The sequence below is a fragment of the Panthera uncia genome, chromosome A2, assembly GCF_023721935.1.
Source record: "Panthera uncia isolate 11264 chromosome A2, Puncia_PCG_1.0, whole genome shotgun sequence".
Classification (NCBI taxonomy): domain Eukaryota; kingdom Metazoa; phylum Chordata; class Mammalia; order Carnivora; family Felidae; genus Panthera; species Panthera uncia.
This window is the reverse complement of record NC_064816.1, coordinates 87,038,400-87,054,601: the sequence shown is the minus strand read 5'-3', so window position 1 is coordinate 87,054,601 and position 16,202 is coordinate 87,038,400. Positions and strand designations below refer to the sequence as shown.

The following is a 16,202-nucleotide window of genomic DNA, read 5'->3' as shown; positions in this document are numbered from 1 at the left end:
AGACTGCGATGAATTTATTGAGAAGTGGAACAACATTGTACCTTATGGGAGAGTTAAGGGATGTTTGTTGGTAATTTTCACCAGAAGGAGTTTTGATTTGAACACTGACCTGTGATACTTGTATTCTACTCTGGAGCCCCTAATCTTTATGCTTTCTTATAAAATCATATGGTACGTGTGTGTCCTGTCTGCTCCCAACAAAATAATAAGCCTGAGTACAAGGACTATGCGTTGTAATTATGTTAGATCTTCCCCATAGCACTTAGGCCATAGTGCTTATTTAATAAACCAAGTGCCACATAGTAAAGAATGGTATATATTAATGTTAACATAAAAAATGATACATATTATTATAAGCATAAATCATTATATATGTTAATGTTTCATATAAAATGTGTGTATTGTCAAGACATGTATATATGCATATTATTTTTATATGTGAGATTTATTTGAATCATTGGCTAGCCTATGTGTAGTAAAATTCTAATAGTTGTCCTCATGCTTAGAGGCAATACCCCAAGCTTTTTGTGGATGCCATGAAGCTTTTGAAATATAAACAACTTTTGTGTTTGGGGGTGTCAGGGGAAACCAGAACTGGTTGGTGGTTCAAAGAGTAAAAACAGATTTTATTCTGGAACGGTTGTAATAGCAGAAAAGAGACGTTGTAGAGAAATGGGCTGGGTTTTGAATATAGCACGGACAAGTGGGGGTTCATAGGCAGGGAGCAGGGTGGGAAACCATCAAGTATAAGTGGGGGCAGATTCTGGGTAAACTGACTTCTAAAACTGGGTGACGCAAAGATGAACACAGACGCCCAAAGGCCAAGGCTTCCCCGGGAATAGAGTTCAGAGGAGCTAGCCTTAAGATTGGTCAAGGAGAGTGTTTGTCAGGGGCACTTGGGGACTCCAGTGTTTATTCCATTGTATTCTGATATTTTGTGTTTTAGTTGTGAAGTTTGCTTTTTGAGAGTTTGTGCCTAGGTTTTTATTTGTGAGCATGTGTTTCTGGGGGGAGTACCATGATTTCTACTGAGGGATTATCTTTCCTTAAATGTTTGGTGATCAGTAGTAATTCCATGCTCTATTTCTTTTTGGGTTGTTCTCTGGTTCCCACATATTTACACTGCAAAGTTTTCGAAGGATACCATCATTTTGTTATTTGGGGCAGTGTCTCCGTGCCCCAGCATTCTGGGATTTGCAGACATGTCTAAGTAGCTGCCATCTTTTGTGTATGGTAGGTCCAAATGCTTTGTCCAGTCTGTGATTTGGAGAATGTGGCCTGCGAGCTGATGTTGCATTGTTTTTAGAGCACACTCTGATTCATGTCATTATGTTTGGCAATAAACTGTCTAGAGCCCTGAAATTATCAGGACTTCTGCCCCTGCAACTTGTCAGGAAAACTTGTGAAACATGCTGAAATAGGCAGAAAAGATGACTGGGTGTCCTGTGTGGTGCCCCTTGCTTGAATGATCAGTTGCTCTAGGGGCCTATACCTTTGTCTTTGAACTATTTTACAACACTGTTGAGTTGTAGGAAACCAATAGTAATACAGATGACTCTTGTCCATGGAGGTGAGAGTGTGTCTTATTCTTTGGAATGCAATTAATTCATCATCATCCTCTGGATATTTACTCTTTCTGCATCTCTTTGTTCATTTCACTTTCCTGATTGCCAGCTAATGGGTGTTCTTTGAATTCTCCTTGGAACTTGTTACAACATGTTACGGATTGACTTGCTAATTAATGATACATAAAATCTTTGACATGTATTCTACATTGGTATAAGAAAAAATTTACCTTTTTAATAGCTCTGTAACACCTGGGAAATTCCCATTTCCAAGGGATCACTGAAGTGCTCAATGGTGTAGATGGGTCTGTGACTAGAGTTTTGGGGTATTATGTATAAATCTGAAAACTTATTTGCTATTAACTCTCTTTATTTGGTACCTTGAATACCAATAAGAATATTTGAGGAGTATATATTGTATCTTTAGTGATTTTACTACTTCACACTATTGCTTACATCTTTGGTATGGATTTAAGCGTTGCCTTCAGAAACACATTTTAAAGAAAATTCTCTGTTATCGGCCCAGATGAAATAGCCTATTAAATAATTTAAAACCCATCTGGCTTGGGCTACAACCTAAATTCCTGACCCTGAATGCTGCCCTCTTCATGAAATACATCTGCATTTCAATATTTTTAAATTATGAATAAACACATTAAAGCTTCCTGCTGCGATCCTAAGCATTTTGTAACATAGAGTAGCTGTGGCCCTTGAGAGGTCAGTAACTGGGAGGAGGCAGATAGGATAAAGAATTTTAGGAAAATTAATTGACATATGACATCTGCCATTATAGGCAGAGAATATGGTATGCCTTTGACCTGTTCTTATTGATGTTTTCATCTCCTAATTGGCAACTTGAATGACAGTGGTAAAAGAGAGTTTTCTGAGCTTCCTAGCTTATTCTGAGGACTTCTTTTGGAATTCGTGTCAGACTTCTCAGCATCATTATTTTGCAATGATGATAACAAATTACCTGAATTTTACATATGAGGGCCAGGATCTTCTCAGTGGGATGTGAAAATAGGGAAGACTTCCTAATACAAATAAGTGGGAACAAGAGACACAAGGAAGCCATTATGTAAGTGCATGGCTGGTCAAGGCCATTCTACAATAGTGGGTTGTGATAGGCTGAATAATGCTCCCCTGCCCAAGTCCTAATCCCTGGAACCTGTGAATGTTACCTTTCCATGATAAATAACAACAAAAAAAGGCTTTGAAGATGTGACAGAATTTTGAGATAGTAGATTATCTCAGTGGGCCCTCAATGCAGTCCCAGTGGGAGGAGAAAGAAGGCAATGTGTCCACGGAGGCAGAGACTGAAGTGATGTGGCCACAAGCCAACAAATGCTGGTAGCCACCAGAAGCTGGAGAAGGCAAGGAATGGATTCTTCCCTGAAATCTCCAGAAGGAGCGTGGCCTGGCTGATGCCTCAGCGATGCTTGGACTACTGGCCTCCAGAATTGTAAGAAGACATTTCTTTTGTTGTACGCTGCTAAATTGGTGGCAATTTGTTACACCAGCCATTGGAAAACCAATTCAGAGATTACGACCCAGAGGTGGGGAGCTGCTGTAACCGTACCTAAAAATGTGGAAGTGGTTTTAGAATTGGGTAAAGAACAGAAACTGAAAGAAGTTTAAGGCACATTGTAGGGAAAGCCTGGGTTGGCTGGAACAGACTGTTGGCAGAAATGTGAGTACCAAAGACTCTGCCATTGAGGGCTCAGTGAGAACTTGGTGAGGAGCACAGTAGAGAAAAGGGGAACTGCCCTAAGCAGAATGTTGGTAGAGATAGTGAAGGTGCTACTGGTCAGGGCCGAGAAGGAAATGAGGAATATGCCATCGGAAATTGGAGAAAAGATGGTCCTTGTTATATAGTAGTGGAAAATGTAGAAGAATTTTGTTTTACGTTTGGGTGGAAGGCAACACTTATAAGTGATGAGCTTGGATATTTCCAGAGGAGATTCCTGAGCAAAGTATTGAAGGTACGGCCTGGTTCCTTCTTGCTGCTTGTTGTAAAATGTGAGAGGAAATAGACAAATTGAAGGAAGAATTCTTAAATAAAAAGGAAACCAGACTTGATGATTGGGGAAATTCTCATTTTGTCCAGGTTGCAGACAATGCTAAAATCAGGAGACCCGCCATTATGAAAGTACGCTGAGGAGAGAAGCCCAAGAATGTGTCTGGAAAACCTTTTGCTAGTGCTGAGGAAATTGGGTGTCAGACTCATGGGTCTTTTTAACCCTCTCAGCAGAAGCCAGGAATAGGGCTGGGACTGTCCAGGAAAGATCTATGGAAGATCCTCCATCTAATGGAATGAATCTTGTGACACGCACAGGAGACTCACAAGGTTTTTGATAACATGAGCAGAAACACCGCCAGCTTGAACTGAAAGGAACAGAGGGGGGTGAAATGGAGGAAGGCCATTGGAATCCCAAAATTTTACAGGCAAGAAACAGCTTAATAAACCAGCTCAGCTGCAAATATGTTCTCCTTTTCAAAAAACAAAGCAAAAAAACAAAAAAACAAAACAACAACAACAAAAAAAACAACCTAAGAATGACTCTGAGGGTGGAGCTCTGGGCCCAGATGTTGGAGCCCTAAACTACAGAGGATTGTTTCTAATGGAATACTAATGGAATCTGTCCTGATAGATTTTGAAATTACTTGGGACTGTTGGCTTATTCCTTCCCTTTCTCCCTTCCAGTTTATCCGTTTTAGAATGGGAATGTCTATAACTGTTGTTAAGGTCCAAACCCATTGTATTTTGGAAGCAGGTAACACAGGTGCCAGATGGAGAGGAATGTTGCCTCAATGTGTATCATAATGAAGTCTTCCCATACCTGATTTGGAGGTTTACTTCTGGGACGTTGGAGCTGATGAGATATAGATGATGTTTTGGATTTTGAGTTGGTGCTATAATGTGTTGAGTCTTTAGTGAATGTTGGGATACGGTGAATATATTTTGCATGTGAGAGGGACATGTGCCTTTGGAGCCAGGGAGTGGATTGTAGTAGGTTGAATAATGCCTTCCCTGCCCAGAAAACATAGGCATGTCCTCATCCCTAGAACCCTTGAATTATCTTTTATGGAAAAAAGGACTTGGAAGATGTGAATAAGTTAAGATGGGGGGATTATTCTTTATTATCTAACTGGATCCTAAATGTAATCACAAGTGTACTTACGAGAATGAAGCAGAGGGAGATAAGACAGAAGAGGAGAAGGTAGTGTGATTGCAGAGGTGGAGACTGTAAGCCAACAAATGCCAGCAGCCACCAGAAACTGGAAGAGGCAAGAAGTGGATTCTCCCCTAGAGTCTCTGGAGGGAGGCTGACACCTTGATTTTGGCCCAGTGATACTCATGTTGGACTTGTTGCCATCAGAACTGTGAAACGTAGGGGGGAATCCAATGGTTTCTGCTTCTCTGCGTGCTCTCGTCTCCTGTTTGAATATACGACATCCCCAGGCTCACTGTTAGACTTGTCAAACCATCAGGCTTTGATACTAGAAACTTTTCCCATTCCTTCGATTTTAAAACAGTAACCTTCTATTTTAAGCATAATGGTGTTATCTAAACTGAAAACTCTGGTAAATAAACACAAGGCTTGACTTCTGCTCTTAGCTATGTGACATAGTAGCTGGGTGTCTCTGGCTAAATCATTCAGCCAGTCTGAGTTTCAGTTGAACCATGGCAATATTGTTCACTGTCCTTCCTGAACCATGTCACTGTTATGAGTACCGATGCATGTGTAGATGCATGTGAACAATGTCAGATAAATAATGTATGGTTCTATCATGTTCAGCTATTAATGGTACTACTTCTAGTTATAGGGAAGCTGTGAGGAGCATTTTTGCACATAAATCTCTGACCACATTAACTGTTTTTCCCCCTTAGATTGGGTGCTACCAGAGGGATTTGAGGTTCAAATTTTTGACCACTTTAAAGCTACTGATCCACTTTTCTCCAGAAAGGTTGCATCACTTTACTCTGTGATGGGAGGCACACAAGTGCCCCTTTTACTGCACTGAAGTCTAAGAAAACTTTTTTTTTTAATGTTTATTTATTTTGAGAGAGAGAGTGCACACCTGTGAAGTGGGGGAAGGGCAGAGAGAGAGGAAGACAGAGAATCCCAAGCAGGCTCCACACTGTCAGCACAGAGCCTGATGTGGGGCTCGATCCCACATCAAGACATCGAGTCAGATGCCTGACTGAGTGAGTCATCCAGGCCTTAGAAAACTTTTAAACATGATTTTAAAAATGTGCCAACTTGATGAAAACTGTTTGTATTTCTTTGTCAAGGTTTAACTTTTTTAGTTTGTATCGCTCTTTAATGAGTTGTGTATGTTCTTTGACCATATTTCCAAATAATTGTTCGTCCTTTCCTGGATTAGTTTTTAGAAACCCAGGATTGTTAATTAACCTTTGTTGTGTGTTGTTTCTTCACCCATTTGTTTTGTTGTTTATTTTTTACTTTATGATGACTTCTGTGTTTGACCATGGTATGTAGTTACATTTAGTGACCTTTTACTGCTTTCCTTCCCCCCTCCCTCCTTCCTTCCTTCCCTCTTCCCAACTTTTCTTCTGGAAAATTTTTCCCATTTGGCTGCTAAAAATGATTTTTTTTTAGGTATGTAGATTTGCCCTTAACTGACAGTAAGCCATATTTGAAACCAGGATCTTGTCAACTTCATCTCAAATTATCTGTTGTCTTGAGTGGTCAGATATTTGAGTAGAAAAATAATATTCACAGAGGATCGCCTGAAGGTATACTAAATTTTATTTCTGAGGCAGAGTCTCAATGCAGCATAAAAACCTTTGCTTCCAGCCTGATAATTCCACCTTCTCTACCTTCTGATCCCTTATCATTTTATCTTATGTATATGTAGAAACTGAAGCAGAGGAAACAGACTCAGACAGTTTGTGATTTACCACATCTCCACTACCTCCTTTCTCTATCATCGTCTCCACCCTCATGATCCTTAGTAAGGACAATATCTCTACCATTCATCAAGCGCTAACTCAGTGTAGCCTGATATAGCTAACATTTTCCATGCATTATCTTAAACAATTTCCACACAGCCATACAAGGTAGGAAATATTCTTCTAAGTTTACTCATGAAAAATGGATGCTTTGAGAAGTCAAGTGGCTTGCCCAGTATTACACAGATTGTACCTGGTGTAGTGAGATGGGAGTTCAACTCCACACCTTTGTGATTTCAGGAGCCATTTCTTAAGTGATATTCTTTCTCTGTGTACACACGTGTGCATGCGTAAGCACACACACACACATACACCTTTCCACCTCACACACCTGATTTTCCCGATGTTGATAGGACTTGAGTTTTCTGTTCTCTCTGGTCACTGATATAGTAAGGGAGGCAAAATTGAGTGAATGAATCCAAATAGCCACATCCAAGATATTCACTGAATAAAGAGGATATTGAACTGAAAATATTTGGGGGAGGATTTAGAATTTCTTTCATTCTTAAAATGCTCCAATGACATTGTGTCCTTGTTCTCCCTCAGTTCAAGCACCTCACAGTTGTAATGTGCTCTGACCAGGGGAGGGGTCATTGTGAAAACATCAAAGCACCCAAAAGCTAGAGCTAAGTGGGTTTGGTCTTAATTTGGCGTTTGTAATAAATGTCTATTTTATATTCTGTGATTGACGGCAGCCTGCTGTGGTGGGTGTGTATGGAGCCTGGGAAAGGTGCTTAAAAAACTGCCTTTTACTAACATTTAGATGATTAATTATTATACCTGCTGTTAAATTTTAAGCAGAGAATTAGGTCAGTGGGAATGGTTTCTTCTTTCTTTGAACAACTGGGGACAGGGGTGGTATTCAGTTTCCTAGTGTTATTTAGCCCTTAGGATCATATCTATCAATTATTTGGAGCTTAAAAATATCTGCAAAAGAAAGAGGGTAGTGTGCTGTAGTGTGCTTTTCTAGGAGGTGAGACTCAAGGTCAATGGTCACAGCTTGAGAGCATTGGCTGTTCCTCCTCATATCCTCAGAGCCTACTCAGTGCCCGGCCTGATAGAGTTTTGATAAACAAACAAAAAACAAAGCCCTGCTTGGTGTGAAGGCAATAGGGTAAGACCGAGAGTCAAGCAGAGAGTACTGTTTGGAATCAGGCTTGTGTGCAGGTTGGGGGGTGATTGAGAAAGCACAGTCATCCCATTAAAACTGGCTCTAACAAAGGCTTGTTTTTGTGATTGTTTGCAGAAAGATTACCACTTTGAATATACAGAATGTGATAGCAGCGGCTCCCGGTGGAGAGTCGCCATTCCGAATTCTGCAGTGGACTGCTCTGGCCTGCCTGACCCAGTGAGAGGCAAAGAATGCAGTAGGTTTTGAATTTTTGACTGTTCGTTTTCCTGATTAAACTGTATCCGTTTGGCCCACGAAGTTAATTATAATGAATGTAAGAGACTTTTAGAAAAATGAGCATATAGCATTGACATCTAGCAGAGCAAAAGCTTCTTCTTAATACTCGGTGCCCTTATGCCTGAAGTCTGTAATTAGACACAGGCAGTGTTGAAGGTGCCTGCCTGCCTTCCTTCCTTCCTTCCTTCCTTCCTTCCTTCTTTCTTTCCTTCCTTCCTTCTTTCCTTCCTTCCTTCTTTCCTTCCTTCATTCTTTCCTTCCTTCCTTCCTTCCTTCCTTCCTTCCTTCCTTCCTTCCTTCCTGTTTAGTTATTTATTTTCAGAGAGATTGGGCATGTGCACAAGCCAGGGAAGGGCAGAGAGAGAGAGAGAGAGAGAGAGAGAGAGAGAAAGAGAGAGAGAATCCCAAGCAGGCTCCACGCTGTCAGTGCAGAGCCCTATGCCGGGCTCGTGGTTCCTGAGATCATGACCTGAATCGAAATCAAGAGCTGGACACTTAACTGATGGAGCCACCCAGGCACCCTTTATTTATTTTTAAGAAAATCTGTTTAAAATCTGGTTTACCGTCTTAGTTGCAACTCTGGAAGGCGGAGTGGCAGAATTTCTCTTTAATAGATTTTTTTCTTTACGTTTTTAAAAAAGTTTTCCAAACCTTGGGTAAAAAAGACATAAACTCTACCATCTGAACCATTTTTTAAGTGTACAGATCAGCAGCATTAAGTACATTCTCATTGCTTTGCTATCATCACCAACATCCATGCGTAAAACTCCTCCATTTAGCGCTGGGTTTGTTTTTTTTCTAAGCCAAAGAAGTAATGTAATTTGCCTTTTTAGTGTAACCTACAGACAGATGGTAGAATTGATGAATGTCACATTCAGTAGCTTGTCTTTTAGCAATTAAACAGGTTGGAAGTGCAGCATTATGAGTTAATAGAGAAATAGGTTATTAAATTTGTTTTCATTTATAAACTCTCCTTTTTTTAATCCTTTCATTTGTTGAGTGATGAGTTCCTGCAGTGAAGTGGTCTCGGGATAGATTGGAGTTCAAAGCCAGAAGTAAGACACAGACAGGTTTTTTTTGGGGGTTTCATGCTGTCTCCAAAATGGTATTCCTAAAAGCTAAGTTTTTCTGTTTCCAAATACAAGAACAAATAGATAAGCAAATTATTAAAGGATCGTTAATTCTTTCCCATTCATAGAACCTGTCTCTCTTACTGGCTAGAGAAGGTATTAGCATGGGTGGTGGGTTTACTGCTGAAAGGGAGACAGGAAGACAGCAGTAGTCTTATGGGGAAAATTAGTGGAAGATCCTCAATGAATAAAGAGAGAACCTGGGATCCTTCTAGCCAGTGAAGACTTTAGTCTAGCAAGACTCTTTAAAAAAGTTTTTTTTAATGTTTATTTCTTTTTCACAGACAGACAGTGAGAGCCAGGGAGGGGCAGAGAGAGAAGGAAACACAGAATCCAAAACAGGCTCCAGGCTCTGAGCTGTCAGCACAGAGCCTGATGCAGGGCTTGAACTCATGAACCATGAGATCATGACCTGAGCCAAAGTTGGACGCTTAACCAACTGAGCCACTCAGGTGCCCCTCAGTCTGGCACGATTCTTCAGAGGATAGCAAGGTCACTATAGAATAAGCTGATATAAGGCTGGAATGTTGTCAGCCTCCTATGCAGAAAGAGCATAGCTCTCACTAAGGGGGAATTTGAGTGCAAAAGGGAAACAGTCTGAAAAATACCTGTGGAATTAGCCTGTTGTAAGATGCTTCAGTTACTTTCCTAGAAAATCTGTATATTTTTTAAATCTATATTTGCCTTTTACTTGTGAGCTAATTCCTTGGTTCCCTTGTAAGCAACCCTGTTGGGGTAGACTACCTAATCATTATGAACACTACTCCTTATCTGGGTGCTGTGGTGGTGCTGGCTGGCACTGGCTTTTGGAAACTGATTATTAGTTTGAAACAGGCCTGGGTGGAGTATTTCACACCATGGAAACTGGCAAATTGTACAAACCAGGTGCCTCCTTTCTCCTGAGAGCTGGTTGTTAAACATTCACCAGCATATCACTGATTAAAGGTATTGGCCAAAGGTTCAAAAATCTATCATAGATTTGATGCTTAAATGGAAATATTTCTATTTGAAGAAGGCCAGGGACATTTTTTTTTTTGCACATTATTTACCAGTCTTCCAAAGATAATGTTATGAATCTCACACTCCAGCTAGAACTTTTCTAAAAAAAATTGACTAGTAATCAAGGCACTATTAATTTTTATTTTAAAAATGATACTACTTACTTTAAAAATGGTACTGACTTTAAAATGACAATACTGACATGATGGCTGGGGACATTTTTAATCTTGGCATTTTCTCTGAAGTCTGAATTTTCATTTATTTCCGCATAATGTGATTATGTCTGCTCTAGAAACTGTTTTAAAAAGCATGAAAAACATATCTAAGTAACTTAGAAGCTTAGTTAATTCCTAGCACTAACCATGGTGCTTACCACATTCCTAGACATTAAAGTACTCCTGCAGGCAGTTATAGTAATAACTGAGTATTTGCTCAGTGGCCTAGATTTTCTATGGCTAATAATAACTATCATTTCTCATGTACCGATTGTATGCTAAACATTGTGCTGAGGGCTTTATATCATTCTCCCATCGTATCTTTATGACAACCCTCTCAGATAGATACCAGTGTTTCCATTTTATTGATGAGAAAAGTCAGAATTAAAGAAGTGAAGTACCTTACACAGGTCATATGACCAGGATGTGGCAGATCTAGGATTCAAGTACAGACATGTCTGATTCCAGAGCCTGCCTCTGATTTAGGCTGCCACGTCAGGATGGGGGACTTTACTGGGTCCCACGTGGGAGATGTAAAGCTTATTGGTGGATATCTTCAAGGGAGGATTTTAGAAACTCTTGTGGTTCAAGGATAAAGGAGGCTAAAAGTGTTACGGTTCTGGATTGGCATGCTTCTTGCAAGCCGTGGGACGATACCACAACCTTGGCTGGCGAGTGATGCCCATAAGTGCTAGACTCAGTAGTTAGGTCATAATGATGTGGCCCAGTAGTTGGGCCACAAGGAAAAAGAAAAGAGAAATATGATATGTGGCAACTTCAAATAATTGAAGAGTATTAGGGCAATTATTGAGTTGGACTTAATTTCTCCATATCGTAATGTCTAAATGAAATCACACCCAGAGTTTGGGCTCAGTTGAAATTGCTGTAGATGCTTCGGAATGTAATTGGGTAGGTTTTTTTCTTTTTTCTTTCTTTCTTTTTTTAATCAGGAGAAGCAGTACAGGCCTTTCCTTAGGAAAAGGCTGATAGGAATGTTCAGGTAACCATTGTAAATTTTTCCAGAAGATTGATGGGCAGGCTATATTGTATAATCTTTATTAAAAAAAATCATATAAAAAACCTGGCTGCGAGACTCTTGTAAGTGAAGTTGGTGAAGTCTGTGTTGTGCTAGAACTCTGGGTGGTATGCGAGTGGGAAGCTTGTAGGGCTCAGGAAACGGCATAGAGAGGCCTCTGGTTGTTAACTGACAGTGGCCCCCACTGTCCTCCTGTCCCGTCTGCTGGGGCAAGCTCCTCAGTCTCTCAGGTAATACTGCTCCAGGCAGGCCCCTGAGATGCCCTCATTTCCCTCCTTCTGTCTGGTAATTCCAGGCTTAGCTCCAGAGAACTATGCTGCTTCTCCAAAGCCCTGGTGCCAGGAGACTTGTGTTTGTGAGTGTCACTGGTCATTTGAGGTCTTGGTGTCACTCAGGCCCAGCTCGCAGACAACATGTCGTTGCTGGACTACGACACTCCTTGTCTTCTCCCAGAGCAAGGGACAGAGACCCTATCTCTACTCCACCTCTTCTCCACTGTTGGGTCAACTCCCTAAAATCTTGCCTTGACCCTCTGGGGTCTCCTTGACCTTGTTAGATCATCACAAACAATAGTCTTTTTGGAATGCTTGCCTGGGTGGGGGTATACCTTCCTTCTCTCTCATCCCTCATTTCTTCTTCCCTTCCTCTCCTTCCCTCCATCCCCCCCATCTTTCCCTCTCCCTTTCTCTCTATCTCTGTCTCACTGGGGAAAAGGCCCAAACCTTAAAAATAAAAGCCTGGCTACTGGGAATGGGCAGAGGATTCCTTTACTTATTTCCTTACGTATTTTCAGACAAGTCTAAGGCACTGAGGTGGACATAAACATTACAAGATACCTCTCCCTCCTGGGAGTGTCTTCTGTTGCTTTCCCCTTCAAATATTAGTCATGACTTTGAGCACAATCATAGCACACTGTTTTCTAATTGAGGATGACCATTTAAGATAGCTGTAATTCCATTTAATATGTTGGCCTCAATTCGGTCAGAGTCTTGTGGGCGTTTTGTAATCTTGTGCTTTAGTATCTGTATAAAGTTCTAATATTTGGTTATCTTGGATCAAAAAGTGTTAATTTTCTGATTAGAAAAAGAAATTGAATATAATTTTTTTCCTTTTTTTCTTGATTTCTCTCAGATCTCTATTGTTACCTATTTATAGCCAGAGTCACTCATGACGGTTTCAGTGAACAGCTTTCAATTTCAGTTTAGAAGTAAAGGAAGAGGAGGGATTCTCCTGAAGAGAGAGTTGGTTTTAGCTTTCTGAGGGGGGGAGATTGAGAAATCCATTCCTTGGCATCACAGCTCTTGCAAATGTAGACTTTTCCCCAGGATTCAACTCAGTCTGTTTCTGTTCTGTGATGAGTTGTTACTGGGACAGTAGCAAGTGCACTTGGGCAAACAGTACCTGGGCACTAAGTGGCAGTCACATACTTTGCTGTAAGTCTGTTCCATGGAATACTAATCCCAAGAAATACTTCATGTAAACAAAGTGTTTGGAGGGTTTTCTGTGGTGAAATACTAGTTAGTATGTTTAGAAAATGGTGAATCCCCTTCATGGAGGGCTACAGTGAACAGTTTCATATTAAAGTCTCTGAGAAACCTAATACATATTTATAGAACATTTCCTGTGTGCTAAGTGCATCCTGTTTTGCTCAGAGTTTGCCAAATTTATTTGATTACAGGACTCTTTTATCTAATGTGTAGTTGAACCCCACAGGCTAATTTCTGCAGATATAATTTTTGGAAAACGCAGGTGTAAGCACACGTGCCTGGCTAATTTAGTAAACTTTTATATGGTTCTACTTACACTAGATTTAACTAATTTCTTTCTTTTTTTAAAACTTTTTTAAAAAAATGTTTATTTACTTATTTTGAGAGAGAGAGAGAGAGCATGTGCACATGTGAGCACACGAGCTGGGGAGGGGCAGAGAGAGAGGGAGAGAGAGATTCCCAATCAGGCTCCCCACTGATAGCATGGAGCCTGATGCAGGCTCGAACTCACGAACCCATGAGATCATGACCTGAACTCAAACCAAGAGTCTGATGCTTAATCAACTGAGCCACCCAGGCACTAGGTTTAACTAATTTCATGTGATTTCTTTGCTCTGCAGGTACATTTGCAGACTTAACTACATTGGTGTTTGTTTGAAGACCTCTCATGGTTGATGGTCAGGTGTGATATACACATATGGTTAAATCCCAGATCTGCAACCAGCTTGTATATCTTGGGCAAAATATTCAGTTCACAGCTACTTATTGAACTTTAATTTATTCACTGGAACAAGCATTTATCATTTCCTATGTTCTTGACAATAGGAATCCAAAAATAATTTTACAAAGATGACTGTTTTCTATGACCTTTCATTGTAATAAGAGCAGATGGGTAAACATGTTATAGTATTGGGGCAAAGTGAATGATAGATATAAACACCTAAGGTGATCTTACCAAGGAAGATGGATGACTTCTGTTCACAGGAAGAGGGCTCACAGTGAAGCAGATAGAAGTTTGAAGTTCGGAATCATCTGTTACCAGCTTAATAACCTTGGAAAATTATCTAAGCTTTGGCAGCTTCGTGCAAAAAATTGTGTCCATACCGAGGATTGAGTCGATAAATGCCATATTTAATGGGCCATATATGTTAATTCTCTGAGCATCTCTGAAGCGAACCCTGAAGGAAGTTGTTGAATTCACTGATACAAAGTGGCCTTTGAGACATAGGAAACATGGACACAGGTGCAGACTGGGGGCAGCACTGGGTTTCCCTAGGTGCATTCTGAGAGCTGTATGAATGGTTGTCAGAGAATACAAGAGGGTACAGAGATTTTGGCAAATCTCACAGGCTCCTGTGTGTCATACCAAGGACTTTGACCTGGAGACAGCTATTCATGGATGTCTGAGGAAGTTAAATGAATTGATACATCTAATCTACAGTGCTAGGTAACATAATAATATAACTTAATGGTAACAACAATAATAATAATATTAAAATAATAATGTAGAATTATAACAGCTAACAGTTATCTGCTACATGCCAGGCACAATTATAAATGTTTTATATGTATTCATTCAAATTTATTTAGGCATCACCACACCTTTTGAAGTAGGTACTTGTATTACATCACACTGGTAGGTCAAGGGCAAAAAGGGGATTTGAACCCAGGCAGTCTAGTTCCTGGGTTCATGTTCTTAACTCCTATGGTGTCCTGACTCTTTGGAATATTCTACAGTATATACTGAACAAGTGTTAGTCCTCTTCTTGAGACATCCATGCTCCCCTAACTTTTACCTCTTGAGTAAAATATAATGCAAGTTAATATCCAGATAACTAAATGATTTTAAAAAAAGCATGTAAAGGCTCAGATATATTGATTGATTGGTCATTTTAATGCATTAATGATCTTGCTGTAGATTTCATTCTTTTTTTTTTTTTAATGTTTATTTATCTTTGAGAAAGAGAGAGCAGGGGAGGGGCAGGGAGAGAAAGAGAGAATCTCAAGCAGGCTTTGCACTGTTAGTGCAGAACCTGATGTGGGGTTTGGACTCATGAACTATGAGATCATGACCTGAGCCGAAACCAAGAGTCGGACACTCAGCTGACTGAGCCATTCAGGGGCCACTACCTTCTTAATTGTATCTCTTTCTCTGAAAGATAAGAGAATAACATTCAGAATTTATGGCACATTTGTAGTTGTATCCTCATATACAACGAAAAGTTGGTTAGTATTTTTTTTCCCTGTGCCTAGAATATTGTTGATGCTTAATACATATACTTTCATTATTCAATGTTTATTAGAAAAAAATTGGTACTTTATTCAACTGTAGAATTTATTATTTTTTAAAAGTAGGCTCCACGTTCAACGTGGGGCTTGAGCTCACGACCCTGGGGTCAAGAGTCAGACACTCCACTGACTGCGGCAACCAGGTGCTCCTCAGCAATACAAATTCTTATTTTAGAATAGGGTCCTTCTTCATTCATGTCAAGAAGAGAGGTGCTGTAGCCCTCTCATGGCTCCTAAGAAAGCTCTAGAACCTTGGAATGTTTGTGGATTAAATGTGGTGTTCTAAATTAGAGACCGACTTGGCTGTTTCATTCTGTAGGCAAAACACAGAGATCCAATCAGATTTGTGAAAATTTGTTTTATATGGAAAAGGAGAGGCATACTTTGTCCTCAATAGGCTTTGTCTGGAATGTTGACACATCAAGTTCCAGGTGGGAAGGGTGTGGAAGTTGCATGGGCTCAGCAACACATGAGGCAGGTGAAAGGCCTGAGCAAATGGGATTATGAAAAGGACAGCTCAGAAATCAACCTTTAGGTCACTTGTGGTGTTCGGTGGGAAGTGGCTGAGGGTGGTTCTCTGAAAAACATGTTTTATAAGGAGATGAGGGAATCAGCCCTCAAAACTGCAGAATCATATTAGGAAGTAGAGGGTGACTGACACCTTCTAAGGAAGAGGAAAAGTTCAGGATGATAAGAATCAAAGTGTTAGGACATAATTGGAAGTTGAGAAAACTGATTTCACAAATGCATGGTTTCTGGCCCCTTTGGTGACCTCATCAAGTACTCTCAATGTTTTCCTTCCCCTGACCTTCGCTGTTGTATTTTTTTCTATAAAACTTATGTCATCTTATGCCTGATGGACTGGAACTGGTATTCTCCCCTATTAAACACTGAAGTCAGAAAGCCACAATAAAAACCATTTGTTATTTTTTTTTTTAAAGATGAAAACTACCTTAGTTAGCTTTTTCTTATAAAAGGTTGGAAACCAATTTAATGGGGATTGTTAATCTGCCAGGATAACAAATCAATTTTCCTGCCAGGAGCTGTTTTTTGTTTTTGTTTTTGTTTTTGTTTTTTGTTTTTTTTTTTTTTTTT

The 16,202-nt window shown here is 40.1% G+C and overlaps 1 protein-coding gene across 1 annotated transcript in view; it reads left to right on the top strand.

Annotated features, from left to right (window-relative positions):
• The window catches only part of ELAPOR2 (endosome-lysosome associated apoptosis and autophagy regulator family member 2), a 176,118-nt gene that overhangs the window by 81,722 nt on the left and 78,194 nt on the right, over nucleotides 1-16,202 (top strand). Inside the window, exon 2 of the mRNA XM_049641373.1 lies at nucleotides 7,790-7,910. Within this exon, the coding sequence (XP_049497330.1) occupies nucleotides 7,790-7,910 (121 nt within the window). The remainder of the gene's footprint in view (nucleotides 1-7,789; nucleotides 7,911-16,202) is intronic.